The sequence below is a fragment of the Saccopteryx leptura genome, chromosome 2 (genome assembly GCF_036850995.1).
Source record: "Saccopteryx leptura isolate mSacLep1 chromosome 2, mSacLep1_pri_phased_curated, whole genome shotgun sequence".
Lineage (NCBI taxonomy): Eukaryota > Metazoa > Chordata > Mammalia > Chiroptera > Emballonuridae > Saccopteryx > Saccopteryx leptura.
Genome location: NC_089504.1, coordinates 230,023,353 through 230,043,412, shown reverse-complemented (window position 1 = coordinate 230,043,412; position 20,060 = coordinate 230,023,353). Strand labels below are relative to the sequence as shown.

The 20,060-nt window shown below is 39.3% G+C and overlaps 1 protein-coding gene across 1 annotated transcript in view; it reads right to left on the bottom strand.

Moving 5' to 3' along the window:
- LOC136395499 (solute carrier family 5 member 4) overlaps positions 1-17,608 on the bottom strand; it is a 33,549-nt gene extending 15,941 nt beyond the window's left edge. The window contains exons 1-6 of the mRNA XM_066370411.1: positions 17,453-17,608; positions 16,687-16,758; positions 15,276-15,380; positions 12,566-12,625; positions 10,720-10,824; positions 7,156-7,261 (exon numbers count right to left, since the gene is read on the bottom strand). Coding sequence (XP_066226508.1) covers positions 7,156-7,261; positions 10,720-10,824; positions 12,566-12,625; positions 15,276-15,380; positions 16,687-16,758; positions 17,453-17,587 — 583 coding nt within the window. The 5' untranslated portion in view covers positions 17,588-17,608. The remainder of the gene's footprint in view (positions 1-7,155; positions 7,262-10,719; positions 10,825-12,565; positions 12,626-15,275; positions 15,381-16,686; positions 16,759-17,452) is intronic.
- Positions 17,609-20,060: the final 2,452 nt, after the last annotated feature.

Genomic DNA, 20,060 nt, shown 5'->3' with positions numbered 1-20,060 from the left:
TACAGGAATGGAGGGGAGGGGTGAGGCTGAGAGCCCAGAGGGGATCTCATTTCAGGGAAAAGAGCAGAAAATACTGCTCACAGCTACTTGCCTGGTGACCAGGGAGCGAGGTGTGTTGAAAAGACCAGCTTATCTCCCAAGTGGAAAGGAAAGAGAGAGGGACAGACTGTGAGGGGCTAAGGAATGCAGGAGATAATCTAAAAAAAGCTGAATCATTCATGCCATAGCTGGGGGAGGGACTGATCCTTCCCCACAAAACAGTACTGAATTGCTTCCGGATCAGAGATCTCCAGACATCTCTCCAGCTCCAATCAGTGCAACAAGACACAGCTGAAAACAAGAAGTGGGGAGGAGGGACAGTAACTCAGGTCTTCATGGAGATCTGAGATACAACCCCCCCTACTGAAGCTGAGAAAACGCCCTGCCCCCAGAGAGATTAGTTGGCGAAAGAGGCCTTCAGAGTCTCAGGTTACACCCATCGCATTCCTGGATACAGTTTCAAGGAAGCCCCCTGCTGAGATCAGTAAACAAGACTATCACCTGTTAAGAAAACAAACAAATCAAGTCTTCAAAGCTGCCCAAATCTGGAAGTGGATTACAAATAATAGCTGATACCAACCCAAGAAGACCTAGAAATAACACAACTGAAAACTGGAGGCAGACAACACCAAGCCTAGATTCAACCAGCTCTATAAGCAAAACACCCAAACATAGACATAATGAGAAGACAAAAAAGTGCAATCCAAATGAAACCACAAGAGAGACCTTCAGGAGATGAACTGAGTGATATGGAAATAATCAAACTTCCAGATGCGGAGTTCAAAATAATGATTGTAAGAATGCTTAGGAATCATAGAACAACAATGGATGGTCATGATGAACACCTAAACAAAGAAATAGCAAGTATAAAAAAGAATCAGTCAGAGATGAAAAATACAATATCAGAAATAAAGACCACAATGGAAGGAATTAAAAACAGGATAGGTAGAACTGAGGATCAAATCAGCGAGTTGGAGGACAACTGGAATGAAGACATGAAAGCAAAGAAGAAAAAAGAAAAGAGACTCAAAAAGTCTGAGGAAACTCTTAGAGAGCTCTGTGACAACATGAAGAGAAATAACATCCACATCATAGGGGTTCCTGAAGAAGAAGAAAAAGAACAAGGGATAGAGACTTTGTTCAATCATATCATAGCTGAAAACTTCCCTAAATTAATGCAGGAGAAACTCTCACAAGTTTAAGAAGCACAGAGGACTCCATTAAAGAGAAACCCAAAGAAACCTACACCAAGACACATCATAATTAAAACACCAAAGCTAAGCAATAAAGGAAAATATTAAAAGCTGCAAGAAAAAAAAGATATTACATACAAAGGAGCTCCCATACGGATGACATCTGACTTCTCAACAGAAACACTTGAGGCCAGAAGGGAATGGCAAGAAATAGTCAAAGTAATGCAGAACAAGAACCTACAACCAAGACTACTTTATCCAGCAAGGCTATCATTTAAAATTGAAGGAGAAATAAAAAGCTTCCCAGACAAAAAACAACTCAAGGAGTTCATTACAACTAAACCAATGCTGCAGGAAATGTTAAGGGGCCTGTTGTAAACAGATCAAAGGGGGAAAAGAATATAGCAAAAAAGGAATACAGCTTTAAAGAATAAAATGGCAATAAACAATTACATATCAATAATAATCTTAAATGTAAATGGATTAAATGATCCAATCAAAAGACATAGGGTAGCTGCATGGATAAGAAAACAGGACCCATACATATGCTGTCTATAAGAGACACACCTTAGAACAAAAGATACACACAGATTGAAGGTAAAAGGATGGAAAAAAACATTTCATGCAAATGGAAATGAAAAAAAAGCTGGGGTAGCAATACTTATATCAGACAAAGTGGACTTTAAAACAAAGGATATGGTAAGAGATAAAGAAGGCCACTACATAATGATAAAGGGAGTAATCCAACAGAAAGATATAACTATTATAAATATCTATGCACCTAATATAGGAGCACCTAAATATATAAAGCAGACTTTGATGGATTTAAAGGACGAGATCAACAGCAATACTATAATAGAAGGAGATTTCAATACCCCACTAACATCACTAGATAGATCCTCAAGAAAGAAAATTAACAAAGACACAGCAGACTTATGGGACACACTAGATCAACTCGATTTAATAGATATCTTCAGAACCTATCACCCTAAAGCAGCAGAATATACATTCTTTTCAAGTGCTCATGGTACATTCTCTAGGATAGACCACATGTTAGGGCACAAAAGTGCTCTCAACAAGTTTAAGAAGATTGAAATCATAGCACTTTCTCTGATCACAACGGCATGAAACTAGAAATGAACTACAACAGAAAAGCTCAAAAATTCTCAAACACATGGAAACTAAATAGCAGATTGTTAAATAACGAATGGATTAAGAATGAGTCAAAGAAGAAATAAAAAAATTCCTAGAAACGAATGACAATGAGCCTACAACAACTGAAAATTTATGGGACACAGCAAAAGCAGTACTGAGAGGGAAGTTCATAGCACTACAGGTACACTTGAAGAAGCTAGAAAGAGCTCAAATAAACAACTTAACCCTGCATCTAAAAGAACTAGAAAAAAACCAGCAAGTAAAGCCCGAATGTAGTAGAAGGAAGGAAATAATAAAGATCAGAGCAGAAATAAATGACATAGAGGCTAAAGAAACAATACAGAGGATCAATGAAACTAGGAGCTGGTTCTTTGAAAAGGTAAACAAGATTGACGAACCTTTAACTAGAATCACCAAGAAAAAGAGAGAGAGGACTCAAATAAAATTAGAAATGAGAGTGGAGAAATAACAACTGACACAACAGAAATACAAAATATTGTAAGAAAATACTATGAAGAACTGTATGCCAAAAAACTAGACAACCTAGATGAAATGGACAAATTCCTTGAAACATACAATCTTTCAAAAATCAATCTGGAAGAATCAGAAAACCTAAATAGACCGATTATACCAAATGAGATCAAAAGAGTTATCAAAAAACTCCCAACAAAGAAAACTCCCAAATATTCTAACTCCTATCCTTCTCAAACTATTTCAAAAAATTCAAGAGGAAGGAAGACTTCCAAGCTCCTTTTATGAGGCGAGCATAATTCTAATTCCAAAACCAGGCAAAGACAACACAAAGAAAGAAAATTATAGGCCAATATCTCCAATGAATATAGATGCTAAAATCCTCAACAAAATATTAGCAAACCGGATCCAACAATATATGGAAAAAAATCATACACCATGATCAAGTGGGATTTATTCTAGGGAGGCAAGGCTGGTACAACATTCTTAAATCAATCAATGTGATTCATCACATAGACAAAAAGAAGGAGAAAAACCATATGATAATTTCAATAGATGCAGAAAAAGCATTTGATAAAATCCAGCACTCATTCATGATCAAAACTCTCAGCAAAATGGGAATACAGGGAACATACCTCAACATGATAAAAGCCATCTATGAAAAACCCACAGCCAACATCATACTTAATGGGCAAAAATTAAAAGCAATCCCCTTAAGATCAGGAACAAGGCAGGGGTGCCCTCTTTCACCACTGTTATTTAACATAGTCCTGGAAGTCCTAGCCACAGCAATCAGACAAGAAGAAGAAATAAAAGGCATTCAAGTTGGAAAAGAAGAAGTAAAACTATCATTATTTGCAGATGATATAATACTGTATATAGAAAACCCTAAAGTCTCAGTCAAAAAACTACTGGACCTGATAAATGAATTCAGCAAAGTGGCAGGATATAAAATCAATACTCAGAAATCAGAGGCATTTTTATACACCAACAATGAACAGTCAGAAAGAGAAATTAAGGAAACAATCCCCTTCACTATTACAACCAAAAAAATAAAGTACCTAGAGTAAACTTAACCAAGGAGACTAAAGACTTATACTTGGAAAATTACAAAGCATTGATAAAAGAAATCAAAGAAGATACAAACAAGTGGAAGCATATACCGTGTTCATGGTTAGGAAGAACAAACATCATTAAAATGTCTATATTACCCAAAGCAATCTATAAATTCAATGCAATACCAATTAAAATACCAATGACATGCTTCAAAGATATAGATCACATATTCCAAAAATTTATATGGAACCAAAAAAGAACACGAATAGCCTCAGCAATCTTAAAAAAGAAGAATAAAGTGGGAGGTATCACACTTCCTGATATCAAGTTATACTACAAGGCCATTGTATTCAGAACAGCCTTGTACTGGCATAAAAACAGGCATATAGATCAATGGAACAGAACAGAGAACCCAGAAATAAACCCACAGCTCTATGGACAACTGATATTTGACAAAGGAGGTAAGGAAATACAATGGAGTAAAGACAGCCTCTTTAACAAATGGTGTTGGAAAAATTGGACAGCTACCTGCAAAAAAATGAAACTAGATCACCAGCTTAAACCACTCACAAAAATAAATTCAAAATGGATAAAAGACTTAAATGTAGGCCGTGAAACCATAAGCATCTTAGAAGAAAACATAGGCAGTAAGCTCTCCGACATCTCTCGGAGCAATATATTTGCTGATTTATCTCCATGGGGAAGTGAAATAAAAGACAGGATAAACAAATGGGACTATATCAAACTAAATAGCTTTTGCACAGCTAAAGACAATAAGAACAGAATAAAAAGACAAACTACACAATGGGAGAACATATTTGACAATATGTCTGATAAGGGGTTAATAACCAAAATTTATAAAGAACTTGTAAATCTCAACACCAGGAAGACAAACAATCCAATCAAAAAATGGGAAAAAGAAATGAATAGAGACTTCTCCAAAGAGGACATACAGATGGCCAATAGGCATATGAAAAATGCTCAACATCACTAATCATTAGAGAAATGCAAATTAAAATCACAATGAGATATCACCTCACACAGGTTAGAATGGAGCTCATCAACAAAACAACACAGAATAAGTGTTGGCGAGGATGTGGAGAAAAGGGAACCCTCCTGCATTGCTGGTGGGAATGCAGACTGGTGCAGCCACTGTGGAAAACAGTATGGAGATTCCTCAAAAAACTGAAAATCGAACTGCCTTTTGACCCAGCTATCCCACTTTTAGGAATATACCCCAAGAACACCATAGAACGACTCCAAATGGAGAAATGCACCCTCGTGTTTGTGGCAGCATTGTTCACAATAGCGAAGATCTGGAAACAGCCCAATTGTCCATCAGAGGACGAGTGGATTAAAAAGCTTTGGTCCATATATACTATGGAATACTACTCAGCCATAAGAAATGATGACATCGGATCATTTGCAATAACATGGATGGACCTTGATAACATTATACAGAGTGAAATAAGTAAATCAGAAAAAACTAAGAACTATATGAATCCATACATAAATGGGACATAAAAATGAGACTCAGAGACATGAACAAGAATGTGATGACAACGGGGGTGGGGGGTTGGGGGGAAGAGGGATGGGGCGAGGAAGGAGAGAAGGGGTGGAGGAGGGGAGGGGCACAAAGAAAACCAGATAGAAGGTGACAGAAGACAGTTTGACTTTGGGGGAGGGGTATACAGCACAATCAAATGTCAAAATAATCTGGAGATGTTTTCTCTCAACATATGTACCCTGATTTATCAATGTCACTGCATTAAATTTAATAAGAAAAATTTTTTTAAATGTTAAATACAAAAAACGATTCATTTAAGTAAACAAAATTTTATTATGTAATTTGTTTATGAATAAATGTGAGTGAAAAAAATTTTAATATATAATATCATTTTAATAAAAATATAATTACATACTGTATAAATATCCAAACTGTATTGCAATCAATCAAAACAATATTTAATTAATAGAATGAGCTTGAAGGGGTTATATCACAAATAAAACAATTATTTCGTTTTACAAACAGCCTGGACACATTTTCATTTATCAACTGCAGCTATTGTCTATGCTACAATGCCACTTGATTCAGCACACTTTACCACAAAAATAACGAATTGTTTGACCTTGGGTGCGCACTGGCAAACTCCACCTAAAAGAATGTGGGTTTCACATCGCTGCTAAACGTCAAACAGTTCATATCAAGTACAGATGAGTACAAAAGTCGCAAATCTTTATAATGGAATTTTTAAAAGAAATATAGAAGTATCGCGAATCCATTCGACCAATTATTGGAAGTTAACCCTAGATTAGGCACATGCGGAATTCTTTTCTGCATATCACTATCTTCTCAAATATCTCGATTTCCAATAATCAAAGACGCTTCTGCTTCTGAGTAGCTGAGATTTTAAATTAGCGAAGAATATTAAAAATTTAATCGCGGGCCGCATAAACTCATTATGCGGACCGGATGTGGCCCACGGGCCGTATGTTGGCCTTGCCTGCGCTAGACTCTTAATCAACCAGACATTTCCTTTAGGAGAGGGTCATGGGGAAACATGATCGATCCTGGAAACAGGAGGTTCATGCCCTCATCTCTCACTTATTCTGAAACATATGCTCAATCCATGAAAATAGCCCCAGAACTGTCTTATTGTTCAAGTTTTCTTTCTTTTTTCCCAAATGAACTGGGATAGTTTAATTTTCATAAATTAGTATGCATGGGTCACTACCCCAGTGTATCTGGTTCATGAAAACCTGCTTGGACTGTTGCCACACAGCTCCCCACAACCAGCCCACGGTTCCAGTTCTCCTTTTCTGATTCTGCCATTCAGAGCCCACCACCTTGCCCAGGTATCCTGTACTCATTTGGGCCCTGCCTTGGATTTGTTAGTCACATGTTTGAGCTGCTATTTCATCTTGACCCCCCTCCCCCATTGGTAAGATATACTGGACTCCAAATGCCAATCTGGGTAGTGAACACATAATTGAACCAAATTAGTGTTTCCCTGACTTACCTACCACATCATTATCCTCGACCAAGGTGTTCATACCTAATACTGAGGATTCTGTTTCTTTTGCTCTAGTTGTGTTTCTAGGCTGTGCCTGACTCTCAGAGTGGGAATAAAGGGGTATCCATACTTTGGCAGTGAAAAGGCTAAGGCTGAGGTTGCTAATTGCAGGTTGGGTTACATGAGCGGAGGATAGCATGACTGAGCTAAATATGTGGTGAACTCACCAGTGATCGTGTAGATGGCGGTGATAGCCAAGAGGATGAAGATCGCCAGGTAAAGATCCAAGCCCAGGGCCAGTTTAATGAATATGGCTCCAGAAAATATGTTTGACTATTAAGGGAATAGGCGGCAATGGAAAAAAAACACACTGCATCACTTAACTCTTCACTGATGACCTCCCACTAACATTTACTGTAGCCATGCATGTTCTTACTAAAGTCTAGTTATGAACTCCTTGGTAACCAGATCTTATCCTCAGAGGATCATTGTAGGACTGACCATAGAGAGGAACAATGAGTGAGTGAATGGAAAGTGAGAAACGTCTACACCCCAGCTTGTACAGACTACTATTTATGAATGTCAGCAGAGAAACACCGATTAGAACTAGGGTAATAGACAGAGGAGTCACAGAGTAAACAATGGTTATTGTTCAGTAAATATTTGAGCATGTTTAGGGTAGTAGAAGAAGAAAAGAATGAGGCAAATGTAGATTATTTAAACAGGATGTGGGAGGGGATGAGTGATTCATGCTTAAATTTTCTAAGTAAAGCAAGAGACAAGGCTTTTTGATAAGAGGCCAAAGATCTAGAGCTAAAAATGTGGAGAGTTTGAGATGGTCATTGAGAGGATGGAGTATGTGTTGGGAGGAATATCATTAAAAAACACAGACAAAAGGATTATTGGTTGAGGTTTAAAGAGTGGTAGAAAGTTCTACAGAAGAGTACTAAGCTGAAAGGTAATGTCCACCCAGCTTTGTCTGGACCCTTGGGTCCCCAAAGTGTCCTCCCCAGTTTCCCTGATCTTTCTTCAGCAACTTGTGATGGTGGCACTTGGATTTGTCCCTTCAACTCTGATCCTCGCAGGTTCTATATCAAAAACCAAACCAAAGCAAAACCTGAGAAGTAGCATATAAGCGTGTTAGCTAGAAACACAGAAGTAACATCCCTGGGTGCAGGCACAGAGTACGTGGGAAACTAGGTTTAGCCAGGGTTAGAGTTCTGCTTGGGGAGTTCAATGGAAGGAGAGAGAAACGATGTGCTGATGGACCATCGAATCTAAGGAGCAGGAAAACATGAGTGAGGTGAGGGACAGGAATAAGGTGGCAGGATTCAGAATCAGAATTAGAGGCAGGTTTCCTTGTAGAACTTGGGTTTGGAAAGGGTGTCAGAGGAGATGGTAGATTTTTTTCTTCTCTTAGATTTGAAATAAAATCTGTCTTTTTATCATCTCACCGGATGTTCGTGTTGGTGAAAAGTCTGTTCTTGATGATCTGTGCTTAGAACCTAACTCTGTGTTACATACACAAAGAACTTCCTACAACTTTGTTATCTCTGGGTTTTCAAGAAATGAAATGACTGTGTAAACAGAGAAAAAATTTTTACAAAATTGGATATTTACCAAAAAAATTATTTCCCTTTTTAGAAAAGATATCACCTACTGAGATGTCACTCATTGTATTTGAGCTACCATGAAATGTACCTGCATCTATATGCATTTATAATGATCTAGTTGGCAGTGGGGGTGAGGCAACTATTTAACCACAGCATTAGGACTTGTGTATTCATGTCTAATCATTTACATACTAACAAACATTATCTTATTATGTATTTCTTAAAATTTGTTTCTTTATATAATATAATTAAGGCATTAAATTTATGGTTTTGAAATTATATGTAAGTAGCTTATATTACCAATGATTTAAAAAAATTTTTGGTTATACATAACTTGCTATTGTAGCCATTTTATCCTGTGCAATTTGATGGAATTAATTATATTCACTATGATTATAAAATATTTTTAATAAAAAGGACCATTTTTAATCCAGGATTTTCTTTTTTTTTAAAAAGACATTGGGACAATTGTCAATTTCTGAACAAAGTTTGTAAGATACATAATAATTAGTATTAAAGTTAATTTCCTGGATTTTAAAATTTGCAGTGTGGTTTTTTGAAAGAATATCTGTATGCAATAAATTCTCAATATATGTATTATTGGAGGTTGAGAACCAATGAACCAGATGATCTTTTTTGAACCTGGGGTAGGGGAGGACTGTGACAACTGACCTGTCTTAACTCCTTATAATGATCTGTTTAATCAGTAACCAGGACAGAATCTGTATCAGAGTGTAATAGTACACAAAAGGTTGTACATAAGATTAATTATTATTAATATCACTTAAAGCATAACCTTGTAGGTAAGAATGGACTCCTGCTATTGTATCTCTTTAGCTGACCACAGGGCCTGCACAGTCAGTCACACATATGCCCCTGGCCTTCCCTGCTCCTCCATTCAGCTCCCTGTCATTGCATCTCTCCCTCCCACCAGGATTCTTCTGCCACAAGAGGCTGCATCCCCAGGGCTTCATCCTGTTCTAGCACCTTGTTCATGACCTTTAGGACCACAAAGCTGTTGAGGTCCAAGCCAGAGAAAACTGGTAGATCACTGATTCTCACCCACTTGTGGAAGAGTACAAGCTTCTCTGCTTCCCTTGGCCTCTCCTCTTTCCTTTGCTGGGCAATTGTGTAATGCCCCCCCCCCCCCACCAGTACTCCACGAGGATGACTTCCATTCCTACCCCTTTCCTGGGTATCCATAGCATATCTCTTACACTTGTCCACACTCTACTCAAGCTCACATTTGAAATATTTTCAGATACTGTCACAAAGCGCTAACAATTTCATGGTTAAATTCTTATCTCCTTAGCCACACTGTGAACTCCTCGTGCAAAGGAATCTTTGATACCCCTGGCATGGAGCTCAACAATATGCGATAAGCGCTGGGAAATGCTCACTCTGCATTAGGAAGGTTCATGCCATCTAATCTAAGCAGCTGGTTTATTTCCAACGATTCAGATCAACAGCAATAGTGAGGGTCAGCTTCTTTCATGAGCTGCATAGACTATGAACTTGAGGAGATTATTCCATTAGTCACTGACATATGAAAGCGAATGAGTTACTCTTTGTTTTCTCACGTGCTGCTGAATCTTTAGATTCCCTTTCTTTCCTCAATGATTATCTTCAAGAAATTTAATTTAAATGAATTTTAGAATTCTTTTAACACTTATTTGTGATGCATGTTTTGTACAAAGGCAGTCTTAGATAAAATAAATGTAAGAAAAGTCAGTATAATAATACAAAGCACTTTCTCTCACATGTCAGAAATCAAGCTGAAAATGAAAACATAGACAAAGAAAGCAAAGAAGTTCATGTGCAGTGGAGGAGCAGGGGACCAGGGGATCCTCTTCTTTTGTGCTAAATAGCTGTGCTACTTGAATGAGACAATTGTTCTTTCTGTACATCCAGTTTTTCATATCCTTAATAAAAGGATGGCTTTACACTCTGCAACCTTTCATGAATCATAAGTCTTTTACTCTATGTATGCAGGATCTCTGAAGCTATTTCCCCCCCATAAAAACCTGGTAGAGACACCACAGGTAGTTTAAGACATTCACTTTGCTTAACCCTGTCTATAGTTGATAGACCACACACACACCCAGCTTTGTGATTTTAGCACTCTGATCCCATCACCTCAATCTCATGAAGTTAAAAGGCCAGGAGCATTGAACTCACTGAGATGTTCAAAGCCACACAGTTGAAGAGGGAGAGGATAGAGAAGTAGACCTGGAGTCGCTTCCCACCAAATCGCTTCCTTAGATATTCTGGCATGGTCACCACCTGCAGAGACAGACATCACTGGGATTTACCTGCAGATTCAAGCACATTCAGATTATTCAGCATTTAGAAAGCACCTTTGGGCAGGTAAGCCTGAGTGTGGCATCGTGGGAAATCAATATAAAAAGGTACAATGTCTTGAGAGAGCTGCAAGCCTAGAATGAACATAGACATTGGAATCAGACTTCTTGGGATATATTTCCAGGGCCGACATTCACTAGAAGTATAACATTTGCCAAATGACTCTCTCTCTGAATTTCCACTATCTCATCTGTAAAGTAGGGTTTTCATATGACAGTAATGTAAAATATCCATACCACTGCCAAATGCATAGTAAACATGCAACAAATAACTTTTATTATTTTCACCAATAATGTGACGGTTTAGTAAAAACATTACTTGTAAATAATAAGCCACAATTATGGTTACACAGTAAATTGATAATCGAACAAATTGCCAATATACATTTGGCTATATATTTTTGTGATTTTTTTTATTGGCAGGAAGAGATTTACATTAAATTCTCTCTTAGAGAAAAGCCTGTGGTTGTCAATACTGAAATATGAGAGCGACTGTGACTGGGTAGCAGAAAAGGCACAGCTTTCTGGTTGCATCACAGCAGACTGAGCTCATGATATCATCATCTTCCCCAGTATAAAAGGACGTTAAATAAATATTTATACAATATCACCAAAAACAAGAAAGGGAATCCTTGGTGGCTCAAAACTGTGAGGAACCCCTAAAAGGTGGTAAGCCAATAACACATGCAGGAGTTCTGTGAAGTGAGAGGCAATAAGCATTTATTTTTAATCAAAGAAAAGCTACTTGGGAAGCACTGATACAGGCAGAAGCCCAAACAGTATTCTGATTAAGAGACAAAGGCAATAGGTATTTATGAGAAAGGGAATGGGAACGATTGCATAAATAGAAGGAATGCATTTCTATTGGTGCTGCTGTTAATATAACAGTGATACTAATTCTAAACAATGTTTTTAGTTTTCAGTCCTATAGTCATCAGTCCAGTAGTCAGAATATCTGCTTTCTTGTTATCTTTGCAATCAGTTCTTTGGGATGCAAAGTTGCTTTAGGCCCAGTCCAATGGTTATTTTGCCCTGTTTGAATATCCCAAAGGTTTGAAGCATAAGATGGGCAAGGCGGTTCCTCTGGGATGGCAGCCCCAACTCCACTTTAAGGTGGCGCCAGTCATGATTATTTTTATAGGTCCTTGCACCAAGGACAGCACCATCAAACAAAGCTTGTTTAAGCCTGGAGCCAGAAGAGACTCGGGATGAGCAAATAGGGAATATTCGGGTTCCTGCAGGAGACTAGCCAGAAGGCTTGCCCACCAATACCCTCAAACTCGGGATTTATTTCAGGCTAGAGCACCCATGGTCTGAGCACCGGAGCAGAAGGAATAAGTGCAGGAGTGAGGCTCACGGAGACAGAGACACCCAGATTGAAGGGGAGCCACCATAGCTGTGGTCTCTCCCGCCCATCATTAAAAAAGAAACCTCTTTACAAATGTCCAAATGCCATGTGTTGGTGCGGCTGTGGGAAAAAGGGTACCATTACAGTAGGGATGGCCAGGGCACTGCTGGCAGCAGCAGTACTTAGTGGATTTTTGTATAGGTAAGCCCAGACACCTGGTACAAATGGCATTACTCAGGTTTCATAAAGGAGTAGAAGGAATGAACAAATAAATGAACTCCTGACGGATGTGCTGAGAACACCTGTGGACACTCACCCCTGACTTGATGTATATGGGGACGAAGACCCACCCTAGGACCAGCAACAGCAGCAGGGCCTACAAGAAACCAACAAAAGAGTGTGAACTTAGAGAGGTTTGGCTTGTGGACCTTGTCACTTCATGACCTCTGAGTCTGAAAATAAAATATGCTAAGTTCTTACTTGATGTCACAGGTAGATTCTTGGAACTGCGACTTTAAACAAAATGATATATAACTTGATGTGTATCAAGTTTCCCACAGGCTAACTGATATACACAAGAGTTAAGTTCCTATGGCATATTTTTAGTCACAAAAACACCACCAAGCTTCTAAATAAAGATTCCAAATACTTCTAATATTAAACATTAAAATAAATGTGAGCTATACGTATATTTAAGAAAAATGAATAAACATGAGTAAGATCAGCATTTTCCAAACCACTTATTCCAGTTCAGAGTTACAGGTGGCCAGAGCCTGTCCCAGCAGCTTGGGGTGCTGAGAGGGACCGCCACCCTAGACAGAATGCCTTTCTGTCACAGGGTGCACTCACACCCATCCCTATTCATTTAGACTGGGACAACGTAAACACAGCAATTCACCTCAAATCTTTGGGACATAGGAGGAAACAGGAGTGCCCCAAGAATGCCCACACAGATGTGAGGAGAATATGCAAATTCTACACAGACAGTAACCTCTGCCGGGAATCAATTTTTTTTCATTAACACAATGAAGCAACATTGAATAAAATGATGTTATTCAACAAATTGCTATAAGTTTGCTCAGATCCAATCCCACTCAACCAATTATGATTCATCTCTGTTTTCTTTTTCTTTTAAAAAGTTTTTCTTAAGTGAGAAGCAGGGAGATGGATAGACAGACTTCCGCATGCACCCCGACTGGGATCCACCCAGCAATCCCCCTATTGGGAGATGCTCTGCCCATCTGGGGCATTGCTATGTTGTTTGGCAATGGAGCGATTTTAGTGCCCGAGGCGAGGCCATGGAGCCATCCTTAGCACCAAGGCCAACTTGTTCCAACCAAGCCATGGCTGCGGAAGGAGAAGAGAGAGCTAGAAAGAGAGAAGGAAGAGGGGAAGAGATGGAGAGGCAGTTGGGCACTTCTCCTGTGTGCCTTGACCAGGAATCAAACCCGGGATATCCACTTGCTGGGTTGATGCTTTACCACTGAGCCAACCAGACAGAGCCCATCTCTGTTTTCATGACCCAGAGGCCATTTCCTGGGGCTCAGGATGTGACAAAAGATGCAAAGTGAAAAATAAACAGAAGGTAAGAGACCACTGGGAGGTCATACCATCTTTGTCAAAAGGAATTATTATTGAATGGCAGGAATTACATATAGTGTGACAACACAATAAGAAAGAAATGTGAAGATACAGGATATTCCGGTGATTCCCAAGTCTTTTCCCTTATAATAATGATAGTGGCATAATCTCACATTAATATTAATGTTTACAAAGTCTTCACAGATATCACTCATGCTGCTCGTGAAACAACCAGGTAAGGCAGATATGACAAGCACAACTAATCCTGTCCTATGGAAGGGAAATATGAGCCTCAAAGAGGTTATAAAAGCCCAAGGTCACAGGCTAAAAGAGCCAGGTTATTGGCAGCCTTATAATCACACCTGCTGGGGCCATAGTGCCTTTTGTTCTTATCTCTGGAGACTGGCTCCATTCTGGAGTCCCTGATACTGCTGGAGTAAAAGTAGGGGCTAAATCTGCAACAAAGGAGGGGCACTGGTATTTGGAAGGACTCAAGGTCACTTCCAGAGTTCATCCAGAGATTGTCTGTCCACACTACTACTATGATCCAACTTTCTTCCACATAAGCACCTTCCTCTGACTGATACACAGACACATGAACATGCACACACTAGAAAGGATAAGAGAGAAGAACAGAAAAATCTCACGCAGCTCAAGAAATATTTAGGGCATGTGTTCAGCCAAGTGTTAGATGATGGGGTGCTATAAGTGACATGAGAGGAGGTGGTCCCTGTCCTTAAAACACTTAAGGTCTAATTAAGGGGACACAGCTCCTACTGATGAAATAAATGGCAGTAGAATGATTAAGAACTCAATTACCAAAAGTCTTGTAGAATCACCCTACTGTTGCTGTCATTTCCTTAGTCAGGCCCCCCTGGTCAGTTTCTAGGTGTCCTTCTGGCATCAGCACCCGGAAGCTCCCTCCTCAGGTGCCCAGCCCTACCCATTATCTGGGATGGACACTGTCCTGTGTGAGATCTCTCACACATGCTGCTCTCCGTGTACTTACTACACTGTAGTAAATGCATACCTGTCTCTCCCACGAGGGTGTAAGTTCTCAAAAGAAGGGACTGTTGCTTTTACAATTTTTTTTTTGTTGCCTGCATCCAAATCAGAGCCGGACAAATAGTGTAACAGCTCGAGGAGAAGAGAAACAGGTGAGAGCTAAAATGATCAAGGGAGTCAAGTGAAAGTGGGAACCGACTCATATAGAAGTTACATTCCTGGTGGGAATAACTACTTCAGCGAAATCTCAGAGGCAGGAGCGTGAATGGAGTGGCCCAGGCAGGAAGTTCAAACACGGAATGTGCTCAAAGAGAAAAGTATAGAAATCACACCCAAGAGGAGTTTATCTCATGCAGACTCCTAGGAAAACATTGGATAGAGGTTTATAAATTATTTAGATTTTCTTTTTATTTAAGCAAAAAGCTTATGATGTCACTTACATTCCATTCAAATGTTGCAATGGCGATTCCTGAAGCGGCTCCGGTCCCAGCCAGACCCACAAAATGGCCACTGCCGATGTTACTGGCGAAGAGAGAGGCGCCCATCTGGAATCCAAGAGAAGAGACTAGGATCAGAGTTATGAGCCTCAAATCAGACTTCTTAAAAGCAAGTAAATGCTGAGATGTTTCCTTCACTACTGCTTAGGGCAGGAGCCAGCAAACTATAAGCTGTGAGCTGAATCCAGCTTCTGGGTTGGTAAACTGAAAACATCTTTTATATTTTTGAATACAGTAGTTAAAAAAAAAATCAAGCCTGACCAGGTGGTGGTGCAGTGAATACAGCGTCGGACTGGGATGCAGAGGTCCGAGAACCTGAGGTCGCCAGCTTGAGTGCGGGCTCATCTGGTTTGAGCAAAGCTCACCAGCTTGGACCCAAGGTCGCTGGCTCCAGCAAAGGGTCACTCCATCTGCTGAAGGCCCACGGTCAAGGCACATATGAGAAAGCAATCAATGAACAACTAAGGTGTCACAAAGAAAAACTGATGATTGATGCTTCTCATCTCTCTCTGGTCCTGTCTGTCTGTCTGTCCCTATCTCTCCTTCTCTCTGACTCACTCTCTGTCTCTGTAAAAAAAAAAAAATCGAAAGAATATTATTTTGTCATATGGAAAGTTATATGAAATTCACATTTCTGTGCCCATAAATAGTTTTATTGGAGCCCAACCATGCTCTTTGTTTTTATGTATTGACTAGGGCTGCTTCTGTGCTTTAGTGGTGGAGTTGCATATCGGCCCATAAATTCTAATATATTCCAATGCCACACTATACCTGCTCACATAATTGGTGACACACTGTCATCTAATGGAATGATGGGGTAAAGCCCCAAGGTGAGGGATTCAGGAAAAGAGACACTAGCAAGTAGGCAACCAACACATATCAGAAATGATCAACATAACCAACGTTTTCTTCACCCAGTTTTATTTATTTATTTATTTTTGTATTTTTCTGAAGTGAAAGGGGGGAGGCAGAGAGACAGACTCCTGCTCATGCTTGACCAGGATCCACCTGGCATGCCCACCAGGGGGCGTTGCTCCATTGCAACTGGACCCATTCTAGTACCTGAGGTGGAGGCCATGGAGCCATCCTCAGCACCAAGGCCAACTTTGTTCCAATGGAGCCTTGGCTGTAGGAAGGGAAAAGAGAGATAGAGGAAAAACGGAGAGGGGGAAGGGTGGAGAAGCAGATGATTTCTTCTCCTGTGTGACCTGGCCAGGAATTGAACCCAGGACTTCCACACACTGGGCCGATCCTCTACCACTGAGCCAACCAGCCAGGGCCTCCCAATGTTTTCTTCATTTACTCTTAGACACACACACAGGAAATTCATCTCTTAGAAACTCTGACCACTCACCGGCCACCAGGCTATATCTCGACCAGCCAGGAAGAAGCCTCCGACAGTACTCCGGTTGGTTTTCAGCATAGCCTGGGCAGAAGGGAAGACACGTGACAGACCACATCCAATGTACCCAAGACGCCCCAAATACTGTGGTCATGGTGCTTACGAAAGTGATCTTTTCCAGCTCTCCTGAAGAGAGAAACATTTTCCTGGAAACTGTGATATAGCATCAATTTTTAAAGAACTTCCAAATCATAGTTTCATAGAAACCCAGGAACTTCAGGAAATTATATTTCTCAATGTTTGTCCTAATTGCTCTATTCACTTTCATTTATGAAAACAATGTGAGGTATTACTGAAACTTGGTGGAAGAAGATCTGTAGCCCCAAATTCATTCATTACTAAAAGAAAGAGTTAGCATCAGTGAATTAAGTATCCAACTCAACTAAGTTAGAAAGTGAGCAAATAACAAAGGAAAAGAAGTGAGAGAAGAAAAATAATGTCCTTATTCATTATTCCACATGTTGGAGATGCTGAACAGATTAAGTCTAATGTACCTAGTGCTGGCCCCATTCATACAATGGAGCTGTTAGGGAGAATAAATTAAGTCAGTGTAAGCGTTATTGATGCAACACACAAGAAAATGATTCTGAGAAAGACAATAAAATCTGTGACAGTAGTTACTGTTATCTGAGTTTTGTCACACCACACTTTTGCCTCCCTTAGATGCTTACCCTCAAGCCGTGTGCCCACCCTAAATCCCCATTGGACTTCTACATACCCACAGTCCAACAACCATCACTACCACGAAGTAGATGACAATGACGGAGATGTCGGCGGCATTTCTGAGGCGCTCTGACATCTCAGGAGGGCCAGGAGTCCCATTCACGGTGCTGGGGCTTACTGTGCTGGCCATGATTGCAGGTGGTGCTATCCCCATGCCCAGGAATGGCTCTTTCCTTGTATAGGATCTGGGTTAATGATCAGCCTTGAGCACGTGAGGCACACTATCAGAACTAGCTCCTGGGCATGGGACCTTTAAACCTATTATCCAGAGCTCGGAGACCCTGGCCTCCAGCAGTCAGTGTTGGGCTAAGTGCAGTGTGAGAATGAAAGGAGAGAGACAAGAAGTAAGGTGACAATTGGAGGTGGAGAATGGGGTTTTCACTGGGTGGAAATACAGAGTCTTTATGAGGATTTGACCACCCCCTGGCAAACCATAATTCTAGTCTCTGTTTCTTAGAGCTTGACTTTTTAAATTTATTTTTTAGATTAAATTTACTGAGGTGACACTGGTTGACATAATTATACAGTTTTGAGGTGCAAAATACAACATATCTCTGTACACAATATTGTGTGTTTACCTATCTCTCTTTCCCAAGTCAAGTCTTTGTCCACTACACCTCTGGCAATCACGACACTGTTGTTTGTGTCCATGAGTTTTTCCTTCTTTTGGTCCTTTTTTGTTCTATCCCTCCACCTCCCTCACCCAATCCCCTACCCCCAACAACTGTCCGCCTGCTCTCCATGTGTGAGTCTGTCTCTACTTTGCTTGTTAGTTAATATTGTTCATTAGATTCCACATATGAGTGAAATCATAAGGTACTTGTCTTTCTTTAACTGGCTTATTCCATTTAGCATAATATTCTCCAGGTCCATCCAAGCTGTCACAAAAGATAAGATTTTCTTCTTTTATATGGTTGCAAGGTATTTCATTGTGTAAATATACCACAGCTTTTTTATCCACTCATCTACTGATGGACACTTGGGCTGTTTCCAGATCTTGGCTATTGTAAATAATACTGCAATGAATATAGGGGTGCATATATTTTCTCAAATTAGTGTTTTGGGATTCTTAGGATATATTCCTAGAAGTGGGATTGCTAGGTCAAAAGGAAGCTCCATTTTAAATTTTTTGAGATAACTCCATACTGCTTTCCATAGTACCTGTATCAATCTGCATTCCCATCAAGAGGGCATGAGGGTTCCCTTTTCTCTACATCCTTGCCAACACTTGTTGTTTGTTAATTTATTGATAATAGTCATTTTGATAGGTGTGAAGTGATATCTCATTGTGGTTTTAATTTGCATTTCTTTGATGATTAGTGATGTTGAGCATCTTTTTATGTCTATTGGCCATCTGTATGTCCTCTTTAGAAAAATGTCTATTCAAGTCCTTTGCCCATCTTTTAATCAGATTGTTTGTTTTTTGATGTTGTTTTATAAGTTCTTTATAAATCTTAACTATTAAGCACTTATCAGATGTATTGGTGAATATGTTCTCCCATTCAGTGGATTGTTTTTTCATTTTGTTGATGGTTTCCTTTGCTGTGCAAAAACTTTTAGTTTGATATAGTCCCATTTGTTTATCTTTTCTTCTTATTTCCCTTGCCTGAGGACATATATCTGAAAAATATTTCTATGAGAAAGGTCCAAGATTTTACTGCCTATGTCTTTTTTCTAGAATTTTTATAGTTTCATGTTTTATATTTAAGTCTTTAATCCATTTGGGTTTATTCTTGTGTATGGGTGTAAGAAGATGGCCTACTTTCATTTTTTTTTTGCATGTATCTGTTCAATTTTCCCAACACCACTTATTGAATAGACTATTTTTACTCCATTGTAAGTTCTTGCCTCCTTTGTCAAATATTGATTGAACATAAAGGTGTGGGTTGATTTCTGGGCTCTCTATTCTGTCCCATTGATTTATATGTCTGTTTTTATGCCAGTACCATGTTGTTTTGGTTACTATGGCATTGTAGCATAGTTTGATATCTGGAAATGTGATTTCTCCAACTTTGTTCTTCTTTTTCAAGATTGTTGTGGCTACTTGGGGTCTTTTTTGGTTCCATATAAGTTTTTTGAATAGTTGGCCTTGTTCTGTGAATTATACCATTGGTATCTTGATAAGAATTGTGTTGAATCTATAGATTGCTTTGGGTAATATGGAGATTTTAATGATGTTACTTGAGTTTGACTTTTTTAGATTCCATATGTTAAGTGAGATCATATAGTATTTGTAGCTCTGTGTCTGGCTTATTTTACTTAACAGAATGTTCTTTAATTTTATCCATGTTATTACAATGGGAGGGTTTTCTTATTTTTAAGGCCAAATAATATTCCATTGTGTATGTCACATTTTCTTTATCCACTTGACTGTCATCAGACACTTAGATAATTTTCACATATTAGCTATTGTGAATAATACTGTGATGAACATGGTACTGCAGATAACTCTGTAAGATACTGATTTTGTTTCCTTTAAATGCACCCCCTGACATGGGATTGCTGGATCACATGTTAGATCTATCGATACTTTAAAGTTTTTGGGTAAGCTCCATAGTATTTTCCATAATGACAGAATCAGTTCACATTCTTACTAACAGTGT